The sequence below is a fragment of the Phaseolus vulgaris genome, chromosome 8 (assembly GCF_051622355.1).
Source record: "Phaseolus vulgaris cultivar YP4 chromosome 8, ASM5162235v1, whole genome shotgun sequence".
Taxonomy (NCBI): Eukaryota; Viridiplantae; Streptophyta; class Magnoliopsida; order Fabales; family Fabaceae; genus Phaseolus; species Phaseolus vulgaris.
The window spans coordinates 17,510,915-17,525,502 of record NC_143505.1 but is presented as its reverse complement, the minus strand read 5'-3'; the positions used below and the strand labels follow the sequence as shown (position 1 = coordinate 17,525,502).

The 14,588-nt window shown below is 26.7% G+C and overlaps 2 protein-coding genes across 3 annotated transcripts; both read right to left on the bottom strand.

The window, feature by feature from the left end:
* Positions 1-2,405: 2,405 nt before the first annotated feature.
* LOC137825653 (protein SULFUR DEFICIENCY-INDUCED 1) lies at positions 2,406-5,632 on the bottom strand. 2 transcript variants are annotated; one of them, XM_068631377.1, is made up of 4 exons: positions 5,327-5,632; positions 4,773-4,985; positions 3,068-3,223; positions 2,406-2,976 (listed from the first exon to the last, which is right to left on the bottom strand). In XM_068631377.1, exons 1-4 carry the CDS (start codon positions 5,444-5,446, stop codon positions 2,575-2,577), a joined length of 891 nt encoding a protein of 296 aa, XP_068487478.1. In that variant the 5' UTR covers positions 5,447-5,632; the 3' UTR covers positions 2,406-2,574. The 2 variants fall into 2 exon arrangements, with proteins under 2 accessions (XP_068487478.1, XP_090150582.1); XM_090294456.1 differs by having other exon boundaries at positions 4,773-5,149; positions 5,327-5,574.
* A 4,628-nt stretch (positions 5,633-10,260) lies between these two features.
* On the bottom strand, positions 10,261-13,261 carry LOC137825654 (protein SULFUR DEFICIENCY-INDUCED 1). The gene is made up of 4 exons (XM_068631378.2): positions 12,961-13,261; positions 11,759-11,971; positions 11,445-11,600; positions 10,261-10,906 (listed from the first exon to the last, which is right to left on the bottom strand). Exons 1-4 carry the CDS (start codon positions 13,075-13,077, stop codon positions 10,502-10,504), a joined length of 891 nt encoding a protein of 296 aa, XP_068487479.1. The 5' UTR covers positions 13,078-13,261; the 3' UTR covers positions 10,261-10,501.
* Between the last annotated feature and the right edge of the window lie 1,327 nt (positions 13,262-14,588).

Sequence of the window (14,588 nt, the reverse complement as noted above, 5' to 3'; positions counted from 1 at the left end):
AAATGGGATGTTTTCACTATTGCAAGAGATTGGCGTCAGGTTCGTTTTACCCTATTATTAGGTTCGACCATGATCTCGCAGTCTCCAGCCTCAGACATAAGTGAATGAGGCTGATAAGTTTAAAAAGTAATTGATTTTGAGACATATCCTAGAGATTGATTGAAACTCATACCATTGACCTAAAAAAAAAATGAATTTTAATAAAATTTTGAGTCTCTTTAAATCTCTTCTAGGTGTACCATATAAATCTTCTCTTTAGTGAATTAGTTGAAGCACATTCCATTTTAATCCATATTAAACCTCAGTTATATTTCATAAAAGATAAATATAGAAAAGCTTGTGCTTAAAGATCAATATCATTGAATATTTTCATTGTAAAAGCTACACCTCAATGGAAAATTTATTGATAAAAATATATAAATATTAAACATAATTAAGTTTTGAGTCACTCATAAATTTAGGGTATTTTCAATATTGGAATTTGTCGGCAAGTGAAGTGAAGTGACTGTTTAATTTTGTGTCTCAAGCGTAATATCACGAACTTAAAAAATAATAAAAATAGTTATTTAGAACCCTAATTATTTTTACTAAAATGACATCATTTCATTTTTTAATTAAATTGTAAAACAATGTAGAGATACAAAACAAAGTTGTTTGGTAAAAATAATTAAAGTTTCATAATTTCATTCTTTTTATTGTTCAAGTTCGTGTTATTGTACTTGAAATTACAAAATCAAATGATCACGTAATTCATTCTAATGCATGGTAGGAACTCAATTCAAAAATATAAAAATTTTAAACACTCAATTTTTTTAATAGAAACTCAATTAAAATTACAAAATTTATAAAAGACTTCAAACTTAATTATATTTATTTTTACTTTTATGTGAAAACACTTTAACAATGATGATGCAATGTAATAATGACGTCAACCAAATTGATGGTAGAATTAAATGACAAAAAGTCAATTAAAAAATATAAAATTTTTGTACACTCTATTTAGCAAAAAAAATCATAAAAACTTAATTGAAAATAGTCAAATTGGTGAGAAATTTAAAACTTAATTAAGCTTAAATATTAAAAGTAAAATAAAAGAGTATTATGAAAATGTAATTAATAAAAAAAATTATTAATTACGAAAATTACATTTCATGCTCTGATGTGAAGCTATAATATATTTTTTCTATTTTATTATTTTTTATTATAAAGAAATTGTTATTATTCTTTTAGCGGATGCATAGAGTATATAAGTAAATACAAATTTATTTTTTGATTAAAAAAATATTTTTGATTATAAATAAACAAAATAATTTAATATTATTCTTGAGTAATTAGAAGTGTATGTTAAACCTTTTATTTAGTCTAAGTTTGGTGTTATTTTAAGTAGTACTCAGTCCTTCAATGAAAAAAAATGCAAGTTTTAGTGCTTCCATACATACTATTGGGTGGGCCTTGGACTTAGAATGAAGGGCAACGACCTACACATAATAAGATAAAAAAAATGTCCAAATAATTATATAGTAAGATCTTTTTTATCTTGTCTGTGTTGTTTTCATAAATAAATTGAAATATTTATCTTGTTTCATATCTAGTTATTTACATTCAAATTAAAATCTGACATATAATATAAGTGCAATTTATATACTTGGTCAGCTTTTTATGTGTTCATTTATACATTATTATTAAATAGTTATTTTAACTCAAACATGAAACGGATCAACATATAATATATCTTGTGAACACTAAAATGGATTACATTTAAAAAATAAATTTCAACCCAAACATTAAATTATAGAGAAATTAATGTGACACTATAGATTTCACAATTATTTGATTGAATTACTTATGAGTAATGAATATTATGGCATTGGTCAAGCTAAAGTTCAGATTTTGCATTCCAAATTACACTTTAATTAATCAAAATCCAATTTGAGCGTGCACCTTCATACCTTCTTATCGCAACCCATACTTCTTAAAATACAATAAACATCCTTTACTTTATTGATGTTTTTTTATTTATTTTGGAATGGATGGTATGAAACAATTTCAAATTCTCTAGGTATTTTTGGATTGGGAATACTTTCAAGATTCTATAATATAGAAAAAATACATTTCAGAAGATTATGAGATTCAAAAGGTATTTTTGAATTATAAAATTTGAAAGTTATTTTCAGATCCCATGATATTTTTTGAAATTTGTAATCTAGAATGTGATTTTAAGAAAAACAAATTAGATATTATAGAATAGAATACCTTCCAAATTCTACAATCCGAAATATGTAAATAGAAAAAAATATACATTCGGATTATAGAATTCAAAATATATTGTTTTAGAACAAAAGTTCCTATGGGAAACAACCTCCAATTGGTTAATGTAGAAAGGATTTCATCTTCGCTTCCAATAATTCTATCAATCAAAAGTGGGCTTCCAAAATTCTCATTGAAGTTCTTAAAAACAATTGACTTATTGTTTTGTTCTCACTATTAATTTACATCTAGATCTCCACTCCATTCAATTCCTCACAAAAAAGTAACTTCTCCAACACATTAAAAATCTACACAAAGTATATGAATTTAACAAGCTAATTGATCTCTAAATGAAGAAATCTCCTCAAAAATTGGAAGTCTCTTTGATCTAATTGGACCCCATTCATTAACCAACCGTTCCAGGCCTTTGATGAACTCATCATCCAGGCCCAAAAGATCTGACAATTGAGGAGGAGGTAGCATGGACCTCAACTCTTTTAGCAAATCTTGGGCCCGTTTCCTTGACTTGCTATCGTCTGAGCCCGGAAGATTTCCTTTTAACACAGCTTCAAGGAAAAACTGGGCCTCCTCAAATTTGGCCTGTTTAACGAGGCACAGGCCCAAGTTATAGGCCTTGTTACAATCTGGATCAATCATTTGGGCTTTCCGATACACCACTTCGGCCATCATGTAGTTCGTCTTTTGCATGTAGGCCCAGCCCAGGTTTCCCTGTAGAAAAACAATGGTAATAATCTTAAAAGTGAAAACATAGGAGTTGAATAATAAGTAAAAATAAAGGTTTTTGTTTGAGATAAAATACCAGTAATCTTGAGGTTTCTTGTTTAATAGAAACTTGGAACTTTTTGCCATGAGAGCGTGCTGTCTTGGTGGGTTTTCCATTGAAGGCCTCACCTTGGTAGATCAACTTCAACTTTCTCTTCAGCAATTCTATTTGTTCATCTATTTTCCCACATTTCTACCATTTCAACAAATCAATTTTTATGTATAAACAATCCTATTTATAGCACCAACAAAGAATAAAACACATAAAATTCTACCAAAAAAAATAGACATATGATAAGTATAAGCAATGAAATAAATTAATTAACTTAGTCCTTTTATGTTTGAAACTTTTAAGGTTTTCACACGATTAACAATGAATGAATATGTCACTTATTAAAACTATACTATTAAAATAGTATTACTCTCTCAATATTTCATTTCTTCTGCAAATACAAACTTCGATGTTGTTTACTTGGAGTCAAAATAAAATAAAAAAAACTCAGAATATCAATAAATTTGAATTTTGTTTAAAGCTTACAACTGCAATCATTTTCAGAAGTGAGTTTTAGATGGAGGGAGTAAATAAAAAAAGAAAAAAGAAAAGTAAATAACATGGACTTCATTTTTGGAGATATTACTTCACTTGCACACAAATATAAGTTAAAAAGTTTATATTTAGTGGACTTAAATATAATTAAATTGTAACTAACTTGATCCTATTTAATGCCATTCTTATGTTTAAAATTAAGACCATCCCAATAAGTATGATTGAGTATCATTGATAAAATATAGTTATAGTTATTTATTTTATAAAGTCAGGAGCATTAAATAAATTAAACTAACATTCTTAAGCATAGTAAAATCAGATAGTTTTATCTATATTTAAATCCAAAGAGACATCATATAGTCTTAATGAGCAAAATAATATAATAAAATATTACTATTTTGTTCTCGCAAAATAAAAAATAAAAAAACTTAAAACACTTGTCATCAGAGAAATGGTTGGATCATGAAAAAAAATATTCATCCTAAGAGGATATTCAACAGTATCACATCATTCTTAAAAAATACATATAATCATTGTAAATAATTTTTTTACTTAAATATGTTTTAAATAAATTTTATTTAACTTTACATGAAAATTTGTGTTTTTACTGTAAAGAAGCAAAAAATTCTATGTGTCGCACTTAGTTTCAAATAAACTAGACATGGCACGTAAAATCCCTCTAATGGCAAATTTATTAAAAGATTTTGTTTGTTCAAGTTAAAATAAAATTGAGGAAGAAACTTTAACACTAAAAAAAATCATCCAATAGAAACCAATATTTAAATACCAAAATAATTAGTTGTAACAGTAACTAAGTAACTAAATTAGAGACCATTCTAAAAACTAAAAAAAATATTTTTAAATTAGTTTATATTATTGTTAAATAGTTTCTAAATTGGTATATAATTAGATACCAAGGTTTTAACTACCAATTATTTAAATTATAAATTTGATAGCAAAAATCTTAGTTGCTAATTAGATACCATTTAACAATTATAGAAATTAAAATTTCTTTTTCTCTAAAATGTTCTCTACTTTAATCCCTATAACAACTAATTATTTTTTTTTTCTAAAATTAATTTATATATTTTTTTTTAGTGTAATTGAAGATGCATTTAAGTTAAAAGTTGAAATTTGTGAGTGTGATTAGCAATTTGAGAGAAAGGTGAGCTACAAAATAGACATAAAGGTATACCTTGTAGAGATCTATGAGTACATTATCAAGGGACTCTTGGGATTGTTTGGAGCAAAGAGCTCTAAATGAAGAAATGGCTTCAATGGCTTCTTCAGATCTCTCCAATTGCTTCATCACCACTGCCATGTCCTTCAGAGCACTGTCCACTTTGTCCCCACTGTTTATTGCTTTCCAAAACAACACAATTGCAGCTTCCAAATCCTTCACTACCAGCTTCACAATTCACATCATTGTTCATTACCACAACAAAATCCATTATTATATGCCTAATAACTTCACTTGTGCTTTAACAAAAACACACAAAGATCAATCAGATTCATATGCTTCTTGAATCAAACAACCAAATCATGAATCACCATAATTATCAATCTCAATCTCTGTATCAACATCAAATACACAAACACAAGTGGTGTAATTTAGAAATCAATCAATGAATTAATCAAAAAAGGAAAAACACCTTAGAGTTAACCAGAATCACGTTTACTACATCCATAACCTCCTTAAAGAATGATTGAAAAGAAATTGAGATTAAAGCAAAGAAAGAGGTTATGTACCTGGGCATGTTTTGCTCTGACATAAGGGGTGTCCCCATAAGGAAGCTTGTGAAGTACATGGTAAAGGTCTTCTTTTTTTCCTCTTGAGGAACTGTTGTTGGAGCCACTTGTTTCTTCCATCACTGTTGTGAGACACACAGAAACACACACAAAATAAGAAACAACAACAAAATTGGCTGTTCTTCTTTTCTTTCTTCTTTCGTTAGTTAGGATTTTTACGCGTTCGAGTTTCAACGCACAATTGTGTTGAGGTTGAAACAGAGGGTGAGAGAACAACGTTGTGAACCTGGACGCCTTCGCGTCCTTGTTCCTTTTTCTGTCACTTTTCACGCTGTTGAGTCAATCGACGACTGTGAGCAAACTACTTTGCTTTCTGGGACACGTGGCGGCCTGTGATTTCGCCTTCGGAAACAACGTGCACCCAGCTTCAACCCTTTACAGAAAAAGCCAAGAAAAAAAAAAGCTACTTTGTTTTCTGTGATCTTTTTTTTTTCACAATAGACCCAAATAAAAATAAACCTTTTTCTCCTACACCCCAATTCAGATCATGCTTTTCTTTTGTATGGATGTTTTTTCTGTTATTTAAAAGAATTTACTAAACTATTTCTGTTTAATAAAAATCATATAAATTTGACAATTAGTAAAAAATAATTTTGATCAGAATTAGTATTAAATGACATTGTTCAAAGTGGTTATACTAATAATTATTATTTAATTTAAAACTATGATGGTTATTAAGAAATAATGTTAACTATGTTTATAAGTAATAATAATTAAAAAGAAAAATATTATAAGATTTGAGTATTTAAAGTTAATTATTATCATTCATTAACTGTATTTTTAATAGAAAATTATATATATATATTTTTTGTATAAGTTATAGTTAATTAATTTATTAGAAGGGATTGCTTGGATAGTAGTAATTAGAAATCAATATAATAAATGTAAATAAGATAGCATAAAAGTAGGAAAATATGGATTTGATTGATTGAATAGTTAAAATGATCATAATGCAAGATACTTGAATTTAATTGATAAGTTGTTTAATGATCGGAAGTTGATGTTTTAAGATTTATGGAATAGTTATTTTTAGTATGACCAGGTAAGGTATGTGATAATAGAAATAACTTTTTTCTTTTTCTTTGATTTCCATATATATTCTTTATTTGCTTGATTTTGAGTGATCCTTAAATGCTCTCTACATTTTAAGGACACAATATTCATCTCGTGTATGGTGCTCAATAGTTTTCATGCTTCAATTCACTAAACAATTTATTATAAACCTTAAATACTTGTTTTAACCTGTTCAAAATATTATATAAAAATATAATAATTCATACCATAATTTATTCAGCCTCACAATGAATTTGTTAATTGATCACACTTTAGTGGATTTATAGTTTCTCTAACTAGAATTTTTGGGTTAAACATATCAAATTCAAGTACATAATGAGTATTTGTCTTTGACTATAACATACAAGAATGAATCTTTGAATTTTGTTTTAATTTTTTTTAAAATTAAAGAATTTTTAACCTCCAAATTCTTTTATCATATTATATTATAATTTTTATTATACTTATTCTTATTATTAGTATTAATATTATTAATATAATTTATATTATTAATATCATTTATATTATTAATATTATTAATTTTTAATACATTACATAACACTTTTTATTATTTTTAAATTAAATTTGAAATAAGTTACATTCAGATTATATTCGTATGTAACATTTTTTTTAATTAAATTTTTAATACATTACATATGGATATAATTTGTATGTAACACTTTTTATTATTTTTTAATTAAATTTGAAATAAGTTACATATGGATTATATCTGTATGTAACAATTTTTTTAATAAATATTTAAATGTCTTACATACGGATTATATCAGTACGTAATAATTTATTTATTTTAATTAAATTTTAGATATCTTACCTACGGATTATATCCATATGTAATTATTTTCGTTTCATGACACCAAAGATACATGATTATAACCGTATGTAATTTACCTTTGGTTTACATACGGAAAAATCTGTATGTAATGTCTATTTACATACTGAATAGAATCCGTATGTAAATATATGTATGTAACGTTCACTTTACATACGAATTTTTATTCGTATGTAATTCTAGATTTTCTTGTAGTGTTAATTCTTTCTTGGAGGAATCATTTGATGTGACTTGTTCTTGCAAACAAATCTCTTTAATAGAAAAAAGTATCAAACATTTATTGCAACATAGAATAAGTACAAAGATATTCGTGTTGTATGAGGTTAGCTTAGATTATGTGTGTATTGTCTACGCAACAAATATGCTTATTAGACGTAAAGATAAACTGCATAATGTTTTATAGTTTGTTAGATATATTGTCTTACATGCAAAGTATATCCATGTTAAACTTATTTTCAACATTTCATCAAAATTATTAGGTGTTGATATTTTGCTCTGACATGTGCATTCTCCAATGATTTGACTATTATTATTTGTTATAATCATTGTTGCAACCTCTCTTCCTCTTTTCATTGATGAAAAAAATTAAAAAATTATTACATAGTAAATATTTACTAATAACTCTAACTTTGTTCTATTTTTACATGTTTATTGTATCTTCTAAGTGTTTTTAGTTGTTTTATTCTTAGTTTTCAGTAGAAATTTATATTTTTGAAGGTAATTAGAGATTTTAATTCAAACTGAATTAATACCGAATTTTTAGGCTAAACTTCTGGTCTTTCCCGTAGATACTTGTTTCAGCTTATTTTAAGAGCTATATTGTGGAAAATTAGATCATAATGTTTTGAGTCCATAGCTAATTAAAATAAATCACAAAACTTGTAGCAAATTAGAAGTTTTAGTAGATTTACTTAGGGGTACTTTTGTAATTTTATTCACTGTAGTGTGGGCCCATTTCGGTGCAACTTAGGCCCCTATTTTTCTTTTCTTCAAGATTATAAATATAAGATAATGTAAGACAATTAAGAAAAAGGAGAATTAGAATTTTACAGCTTATTTAGTTTAGTTTAGAAAGTTAGTTATAGTTTACAATTTTCAGCTTATATCCATTCAAGTTTTTTTTCTTCTTCTTCTTCTTCTATTTTCTCCCATGCTTTTGTTTTTGTTTCAAAAAAATCACTTTACTAAATTTAAATTAAAAAAAATATAAAATTATGTTTCAAAATATCACTTCTTTATTTTAATGTTTTAGAAACATAATTTACCCATTTATATTTTTTTAAAAATTTTACGTTTCTGCATTGTAAAAAACCCATTATGATAGTATATTAACAATTATAATGAAATTGGAAAAGAAAAAGTAATACTAGTAAATTAAAGTAATTTTAATTTTAGTGGATATCAAATAGTTAGAGGCACAATAAATTTTATATTTTCTCGGCTCAATTAATAACACGGCAGAGTAAAATCTTGGACTTTTGATAGGTCAAGTAAACAAATTATTAATAAATATTTGATGTTGAAATATTTTTTTTTATATTTCTTGATAATTGAAATACTTTATTGAAATGAGAAAATTAAAAGTTTATAAATTTAAGTTGTATTATCAAGCAAAATAATTGAAAAATTAAAAAATTGAAATGAAACTAATTCAAATTTAATATAATTAAATATTTTATTAGAAAGTTCATTGATGAGAAAGGTTTATTTGTGCTTTGACAAACTTTTTTTTATAGAGTTAGGTACATATAAACTTTCAATCAATATGCCAAACTTATTGAATGTTTTTAAAAGAAGTTCCATAACTATTCATGATAAATCACCCGCTTGATTTCCCACAATTTATGTTGCTTGAGGTATTTTTATTTACTGTGTTGCAAGAGTTACTAATACTACACTAATTTAGAATAAGATAAATCAATGATTATTTTGCTATATTTTCATATTAAGTTTTTATTTTTAGAATATTAATACATATTTTTATCATTTTTAGAAATTTAACACATATAAAAAAGAATAGTGGAAGCTAATTTCACTGAAAAATGTTTAATTCTAGAATTATATCTTTCATTTTTTATGTTGTGTTATTATTATTTAAAAAATAAATCATATGTTAAATCAGTATTTTATTAAATTTTTAAGTAAAATAGTATTAACGAATATGATAATTAACACAAACACAAGTGTGTAATTGTTTAATTAAACTTATGCTCTTTTCCTTATTTGAATAATAAATAAAATAGTAAATGATTAAATTATTAAGAAGTTTAATTTATCATTTATTAACTTTTGTTTATGAAATGCGACTTACTTTCATGTAATAAAAGAGTAAATGTCAAAATTGTAAAAAAGTTCAAATTGTTTAAAAAAGTGTAAGTATATTTATTATTCATGACAAGACGTAGAAGTCAATAACCATTACTTGAATAAAAGAAAAAATGCTTAAAATATTGAAAGAAAACTTATGGATACACCAGAAAAAACTATATCACAAAATTACTGGAATCAAATTTGAATTGTACATTCTCCATAAAAAAAAACAAGATATTGGAATGAATGCCCAACCAAAAACATATATCATAATCATAATTTATCACCAACCAATATTACACGGTTGATAGATAATTTTATCTATGACTTGATTACCAATATTGCATTATTATTAAGCAATTTCATATTTTAATTCAATATCTCTAAATAAATAATTTTATGTCTAATTTAATCTCAGAAAATTGATTTGTAAAATAAAATTGTACATTTACCTTATATATTATTATAATTTGATTATTTCTATCCATCTTTATTATATTTTGAAAATATTTATTAATAGGTATCAACATCTTGAATATAAAATTTTAGTTGAGATTCAACTCGATTAGAAATTAAATCAAATTTAACTGATTTTGTAAAGTTATATTATTAATATTAATATGATTTTGTCTAATCTCATAAATTAAAAAAATATCACAACTTAAACAAACTCATATATTATATAAACCCATTACACTCTTGTTTATTGAGTGCTATATTTTATTATTAAATTACAAGATACAAGCAAAGCTTATTCTAGTTTTTTTTCTCTGACCATTTTAGGAAGAAAAAGGGTAGAGGGAGAAAAGGCAACAAGAGAAGAGAAGGAGGTGGATATACATACTTGCAAGAAGTTAAAGCTAAGATGAAGAATAAACAAGAGAAAAGAAAAGGAGAAGTTATTAACATGCCAATTGATCTCTAAAGGAAGAGATTTGCTCAAAGATTGGAAGCCTTCTTGTTCTGTTTGTGTTCCATGCATTTACCATATCATCTATCCCTTTCACAAACTCATCATCAAGCCCCAAAGAATCAATAAACTCATCATCTTGTGGAAGATTTCCATTCAACTCTTGAACCAATTCCTCTGCTCTTTTCCTTGACTTCATCTCATCACACCCTGCAACTTTTCCTTGCAAAACCTCTTCAAGGATGTAATATGCTTCCTCATAACGAGATTGTCTCATAAGGCACAGGCCCAAGTTGCAAGCCTTGTTCGCATCAGCTTCCACCATTTGGGCTTTCTTGAACACAACCTCTGCCATCATGTAGTTCTCCTTTTGCATGTAGGCCCACCCCAAGTTTCCCTGCACCATCATCATCATTCAATGTTATACCAAAACCTTTTACACATTCAACTAATGCTATGGTATGGCTAATTAATGGCTTGATTAATTGCCTAAATCACACGTAATGGACCATTGAGTTATTATCTTTTATTACTCAATTATGTATTTCTTGTGATTACTAAATTAGATAAAATAAATAAAAATAAAATAAGTTGACTTTATTTTGTTATTGTTTATTATTCTTGGGTTAAGGGTCACAATTATGCTATTCCCATGAAAAGTTAAAACTATGAAGTATTTTTCAGAGCTTTGGTTTTAGCACGATGCTTTCAAAGAGAATTCACACCAGATTCAAAGCTGGCATAAGTAATTTAAATATGTAGAGCTAAGAAATGGTCAACAATCATGTAGTGTAGTACCTATAAAAACCTAAATTATGTTAGCCATATTCTCTTGAAATGTTCATGATGCAATATTTTTTTCTTCTTTTGAAGTTTCAATATCTAAGCAAAATAATTGTCAAAGTCTATATATATATAAGAAATAATTTAAGTACCAATAATCTTGCAGTTTCTTGCTTGACGGAAACTTGGAACTTCTTGCCATGAGAGCGAGCAGTTCTTGTGGTTCTTCCATTGAAGGCCTCTCCTTGGTAGATTAGTCTTAGCTTTCTCTTTAACAATTCAATTTGCTCTTCTATTTTTCCACATTTCTGTTTTTCAGGAAAAAGAAATTAGATTTACCATACAGTTTTTCATGATTGATCATTATGAAATGAAAATTATGCGTTTATATATGGATCATTGACCTTAAAAAATCATACAAATTCCACTAAAAGAAGCATATAAATTGTATTGAAGGGATTCATACCTTGTAAAGGTCAAGAAGAACATTATCAAGTGACTCTTGTGAGTGTTTGGAACAAAGGCCTCTAAAAGATTTGATGGCTTCAATAGCTTCTTCAGATCTATCCAATTGCTTCATCACAACTGCCATGTCCTTTAGGGCACTGTCCACTTTATCTCCTGCATTTATTGCCTTCCAAAACCACACTATAGCTGTTTCTGGGTCCTTATCAACCAACTGACCTCATATGTACAAAATGGTAAGTATTCATTCAAATTCAAATATATTGAAAGTCCTATCAGAATAAAATACATCAACTGATATATAGTGAAGAGGCTTGGCTAATTAGTTTTAGTTGTTTATTACTGTGTTTGCATCCTCAAGTGAAACTAGATCTGATATAATGATGAAGCAAGATTATCATTTAGCTCATATTATTCTCATTATTAAGGGATAATCATGTTTCAAGGATTAATGCATGATAATGTAAATGTATCTTTGAAAATAAATAACATTGTTACTCAGTTTTTATCCCTCTTTTTTTTTCTCTTGCTCTATTAGATCTCACAGTCAGTGCTGTACTGAGAACTAAACTTCAAAGGTTGACCACCAGAAGAAAAAGAGATAAAACTTTATATCATATAAATAGCTTCAAAAACAAAAAGGAAATATATTCCTAGAATTTGTAAAATTTTATGGAAGTTAGAGAAGCACCAGATCTAAAATCCGTGATAGAAAAGGAATGTGGAAGTTATAATAGTACTTTACTGTGTAGATGTTAACCCTCTAAAAGTCAACAAAACAAATAGCTCATTACATGTCCATGCTTCTGAATATGTTTTTGGGAAACAAACAGAGTAACTTGTTATAGCATGATGCCATACACACAGTGGTCAATTCAGAATGACCCTATTTACACTAAAGCACTAAAGCCCTATTTCACAGCCCCAAAAGTACAAAAACAGCAGAATACACTTTCAATCACTCCTAATACTGTGAATCATAAAAATTCCTGCAAAAGAAACTTAAAATTAAGGTCAAATTCAAGAAGAACAAAGATGGTGCAGTATATGATGCATGTGGACAAAAATGATTTTAACTTAGTATTTCAGCCACCAAACCACAGGCTCTGAGCAGCAGCAAAAAGTGAACTAGAATTGAGAGGTGTAAGCATATATATATATATATATATATATATATATATATATATATATATATACACATACCTGAGCATGTTTGGCTTTGACATAAGGAGAATCTCCATAAGGCACCTTATGAATAACATGGTAGAGGTCATCTTTCTTTCCTTTTGAACCTTTCTTGCAGGCACTAACTCCTTCCATCTTTCTCACAGAGTTTCACACAACAAACAGTTTTAATTGTTGGTCCTGTCTCTATGAATTGTGATGAGATGAGAGAGAGAAAGGATGTGAAGGGAGAGTGTATTCTCATAAAGAGAAACCGAAGACATAAAGAGGATAATATATAGAAAAGAATCTGTGACATAGAAGTGAATCTAGATGGAAATGCGACCACGACCACATTTCGTTGTGCATAGTATAACACAAAACAACTAATCATGTAACCCCTCAAACCTAATAGCCATGCGCCACGTAGCATCTAGTAATAAATATTGTTTCACGTGTCCTTTTGCAGTGAGGATAGAGTGCCAAATTCGTACCACGTTCACTCGTCACCAGTATCCTCTTCAGTCTTCACTACAAGAAATAATTAAGGATGGTGTTTTCTCTTTTTCAGATATTTTAAGCACTCCTTATTTTCATAATGGTTATGCTAAATTTGATGTATACCAAAGATTAATTTTAAAAAAAAGATTGACCCAGATAATAATCTATGGAATATTGGAGATACTAGGAGAACATTGGTTCCATATCTTTAAAATTGTAATTTTATTTTGGATTCTTTACTTGAGATTAATTATTTTTGTGCACCTGTAATGTGAAGGTTAGATTTAAGAATTATTGAAATATTTTATTCCATAAGTTCCTTAAAAACAAAAACAATTCTGAAGTTCTTATCTAATGTTTTTGTCGTATTTTTTTTGTTGGTTAATAGAATTCACCTTGTATCTTTATATATTCTCTTTCTATTTCAATTTAAATACTATTGTATTTTGTATTATAAGTTTTGAAATAGGCGAGAAATAGAAAGATATTAAAATCAATACAATTTTACTTTATTTGTGAGAACAAATAAAAAATAATCAGAAATACATACCAATTTATTTATGAATAAAATATAATTAGTTAAATAATGAATAGTAATTACATTTTTATGAATTGGGTTTTTGTGTAATACATTGGGTTCCACAACCAAATTCACAAATTTCAAATATGATAAACTCAACATAATTACATAATAAATATATAAAAAAATATTAATTATCCAATAATTTTGGTATGAAATAATAGTTTCATGTTTTATTATTTGTTATATAACCTAATTAATTTTATTATTTTAATAATAATTTTTTTTGTGCATTAAAACCTAAATACTTTTATTATAAAAAATAAGAATATTTAAAATTTTAATTTTAATTTTTATTAAGAGTTAAAGAAATGATAATATCATTTTAATTACTCAAATTGGTGAAATTACTGAACAAAATTGTTCAATACAATTTTCATGTCTTTTTTATAACCAAATACATGGATGATAAGATGTTAATGTTGGTATTCTTCAAACTCAATATAAAAACTCATTGATTCTTTAGTTCCAATTTTATTTATATGGTATCCAATAGATTTTTTAGTTCCAATTTTATTTATATGGTATCCAATATATGTTAGAGCAGCATTTGTACACTCATTTCCAAATAAGTGATAGAAATTTT

What these genes read in the sequence shown, in the direction of transcription:
- LOC137825653 (XM_068631377.1), bottom strand. Translation starts at nt 5,446, where the DNA reads ATGGAAGAAACAAGTGGCTCCAACAACAGTTCCTCAAGAGGAAAAAAA. An exon ending in TACTCATAGATCTCTACAAG is followed by an intron (nt 3,224 to 4,772) that starts GTATACCTTTAT and finishes TTGAAATGGTAG; the next exon opens with AAATGTGGGAAAATAGATGA. An exon ending in AAGAAACCTCAAGATTACTG is followed by an intron (nt 2,977 to 3,067) that starts GTATTTTATCTC and finishes GTTTTTCTACAG; the next exon opens with GGAAACCTGGGCTGGGCCTA.
- LOC137825654 (XM_068631378.2), bottom strand. Translation starts at nt 13,077, where the DNA reads ATGGAAGGAGTTAGTGCCTGCAAGAAAGGTTCAAAAGGAAAGAAAGAT. An exon ending in TTCTTCTTGACCTTTACAAG is followed by an intron (nt 11,601 to 11,758) that starts GTATGAATCCCT and finishes CCTGAAAAACAG; the next exon opens with AAATGTGGAAAAATAGAAGA. An exon ending in AAGAAACTGCAAGATTATTG is followed by an intron (nt 10,907 to 11,444) that starts GTACTTAAATTA and finishes ATGATGGTGCAG; the next exon opens with GGAAACTTGGGGTGGGCCTA.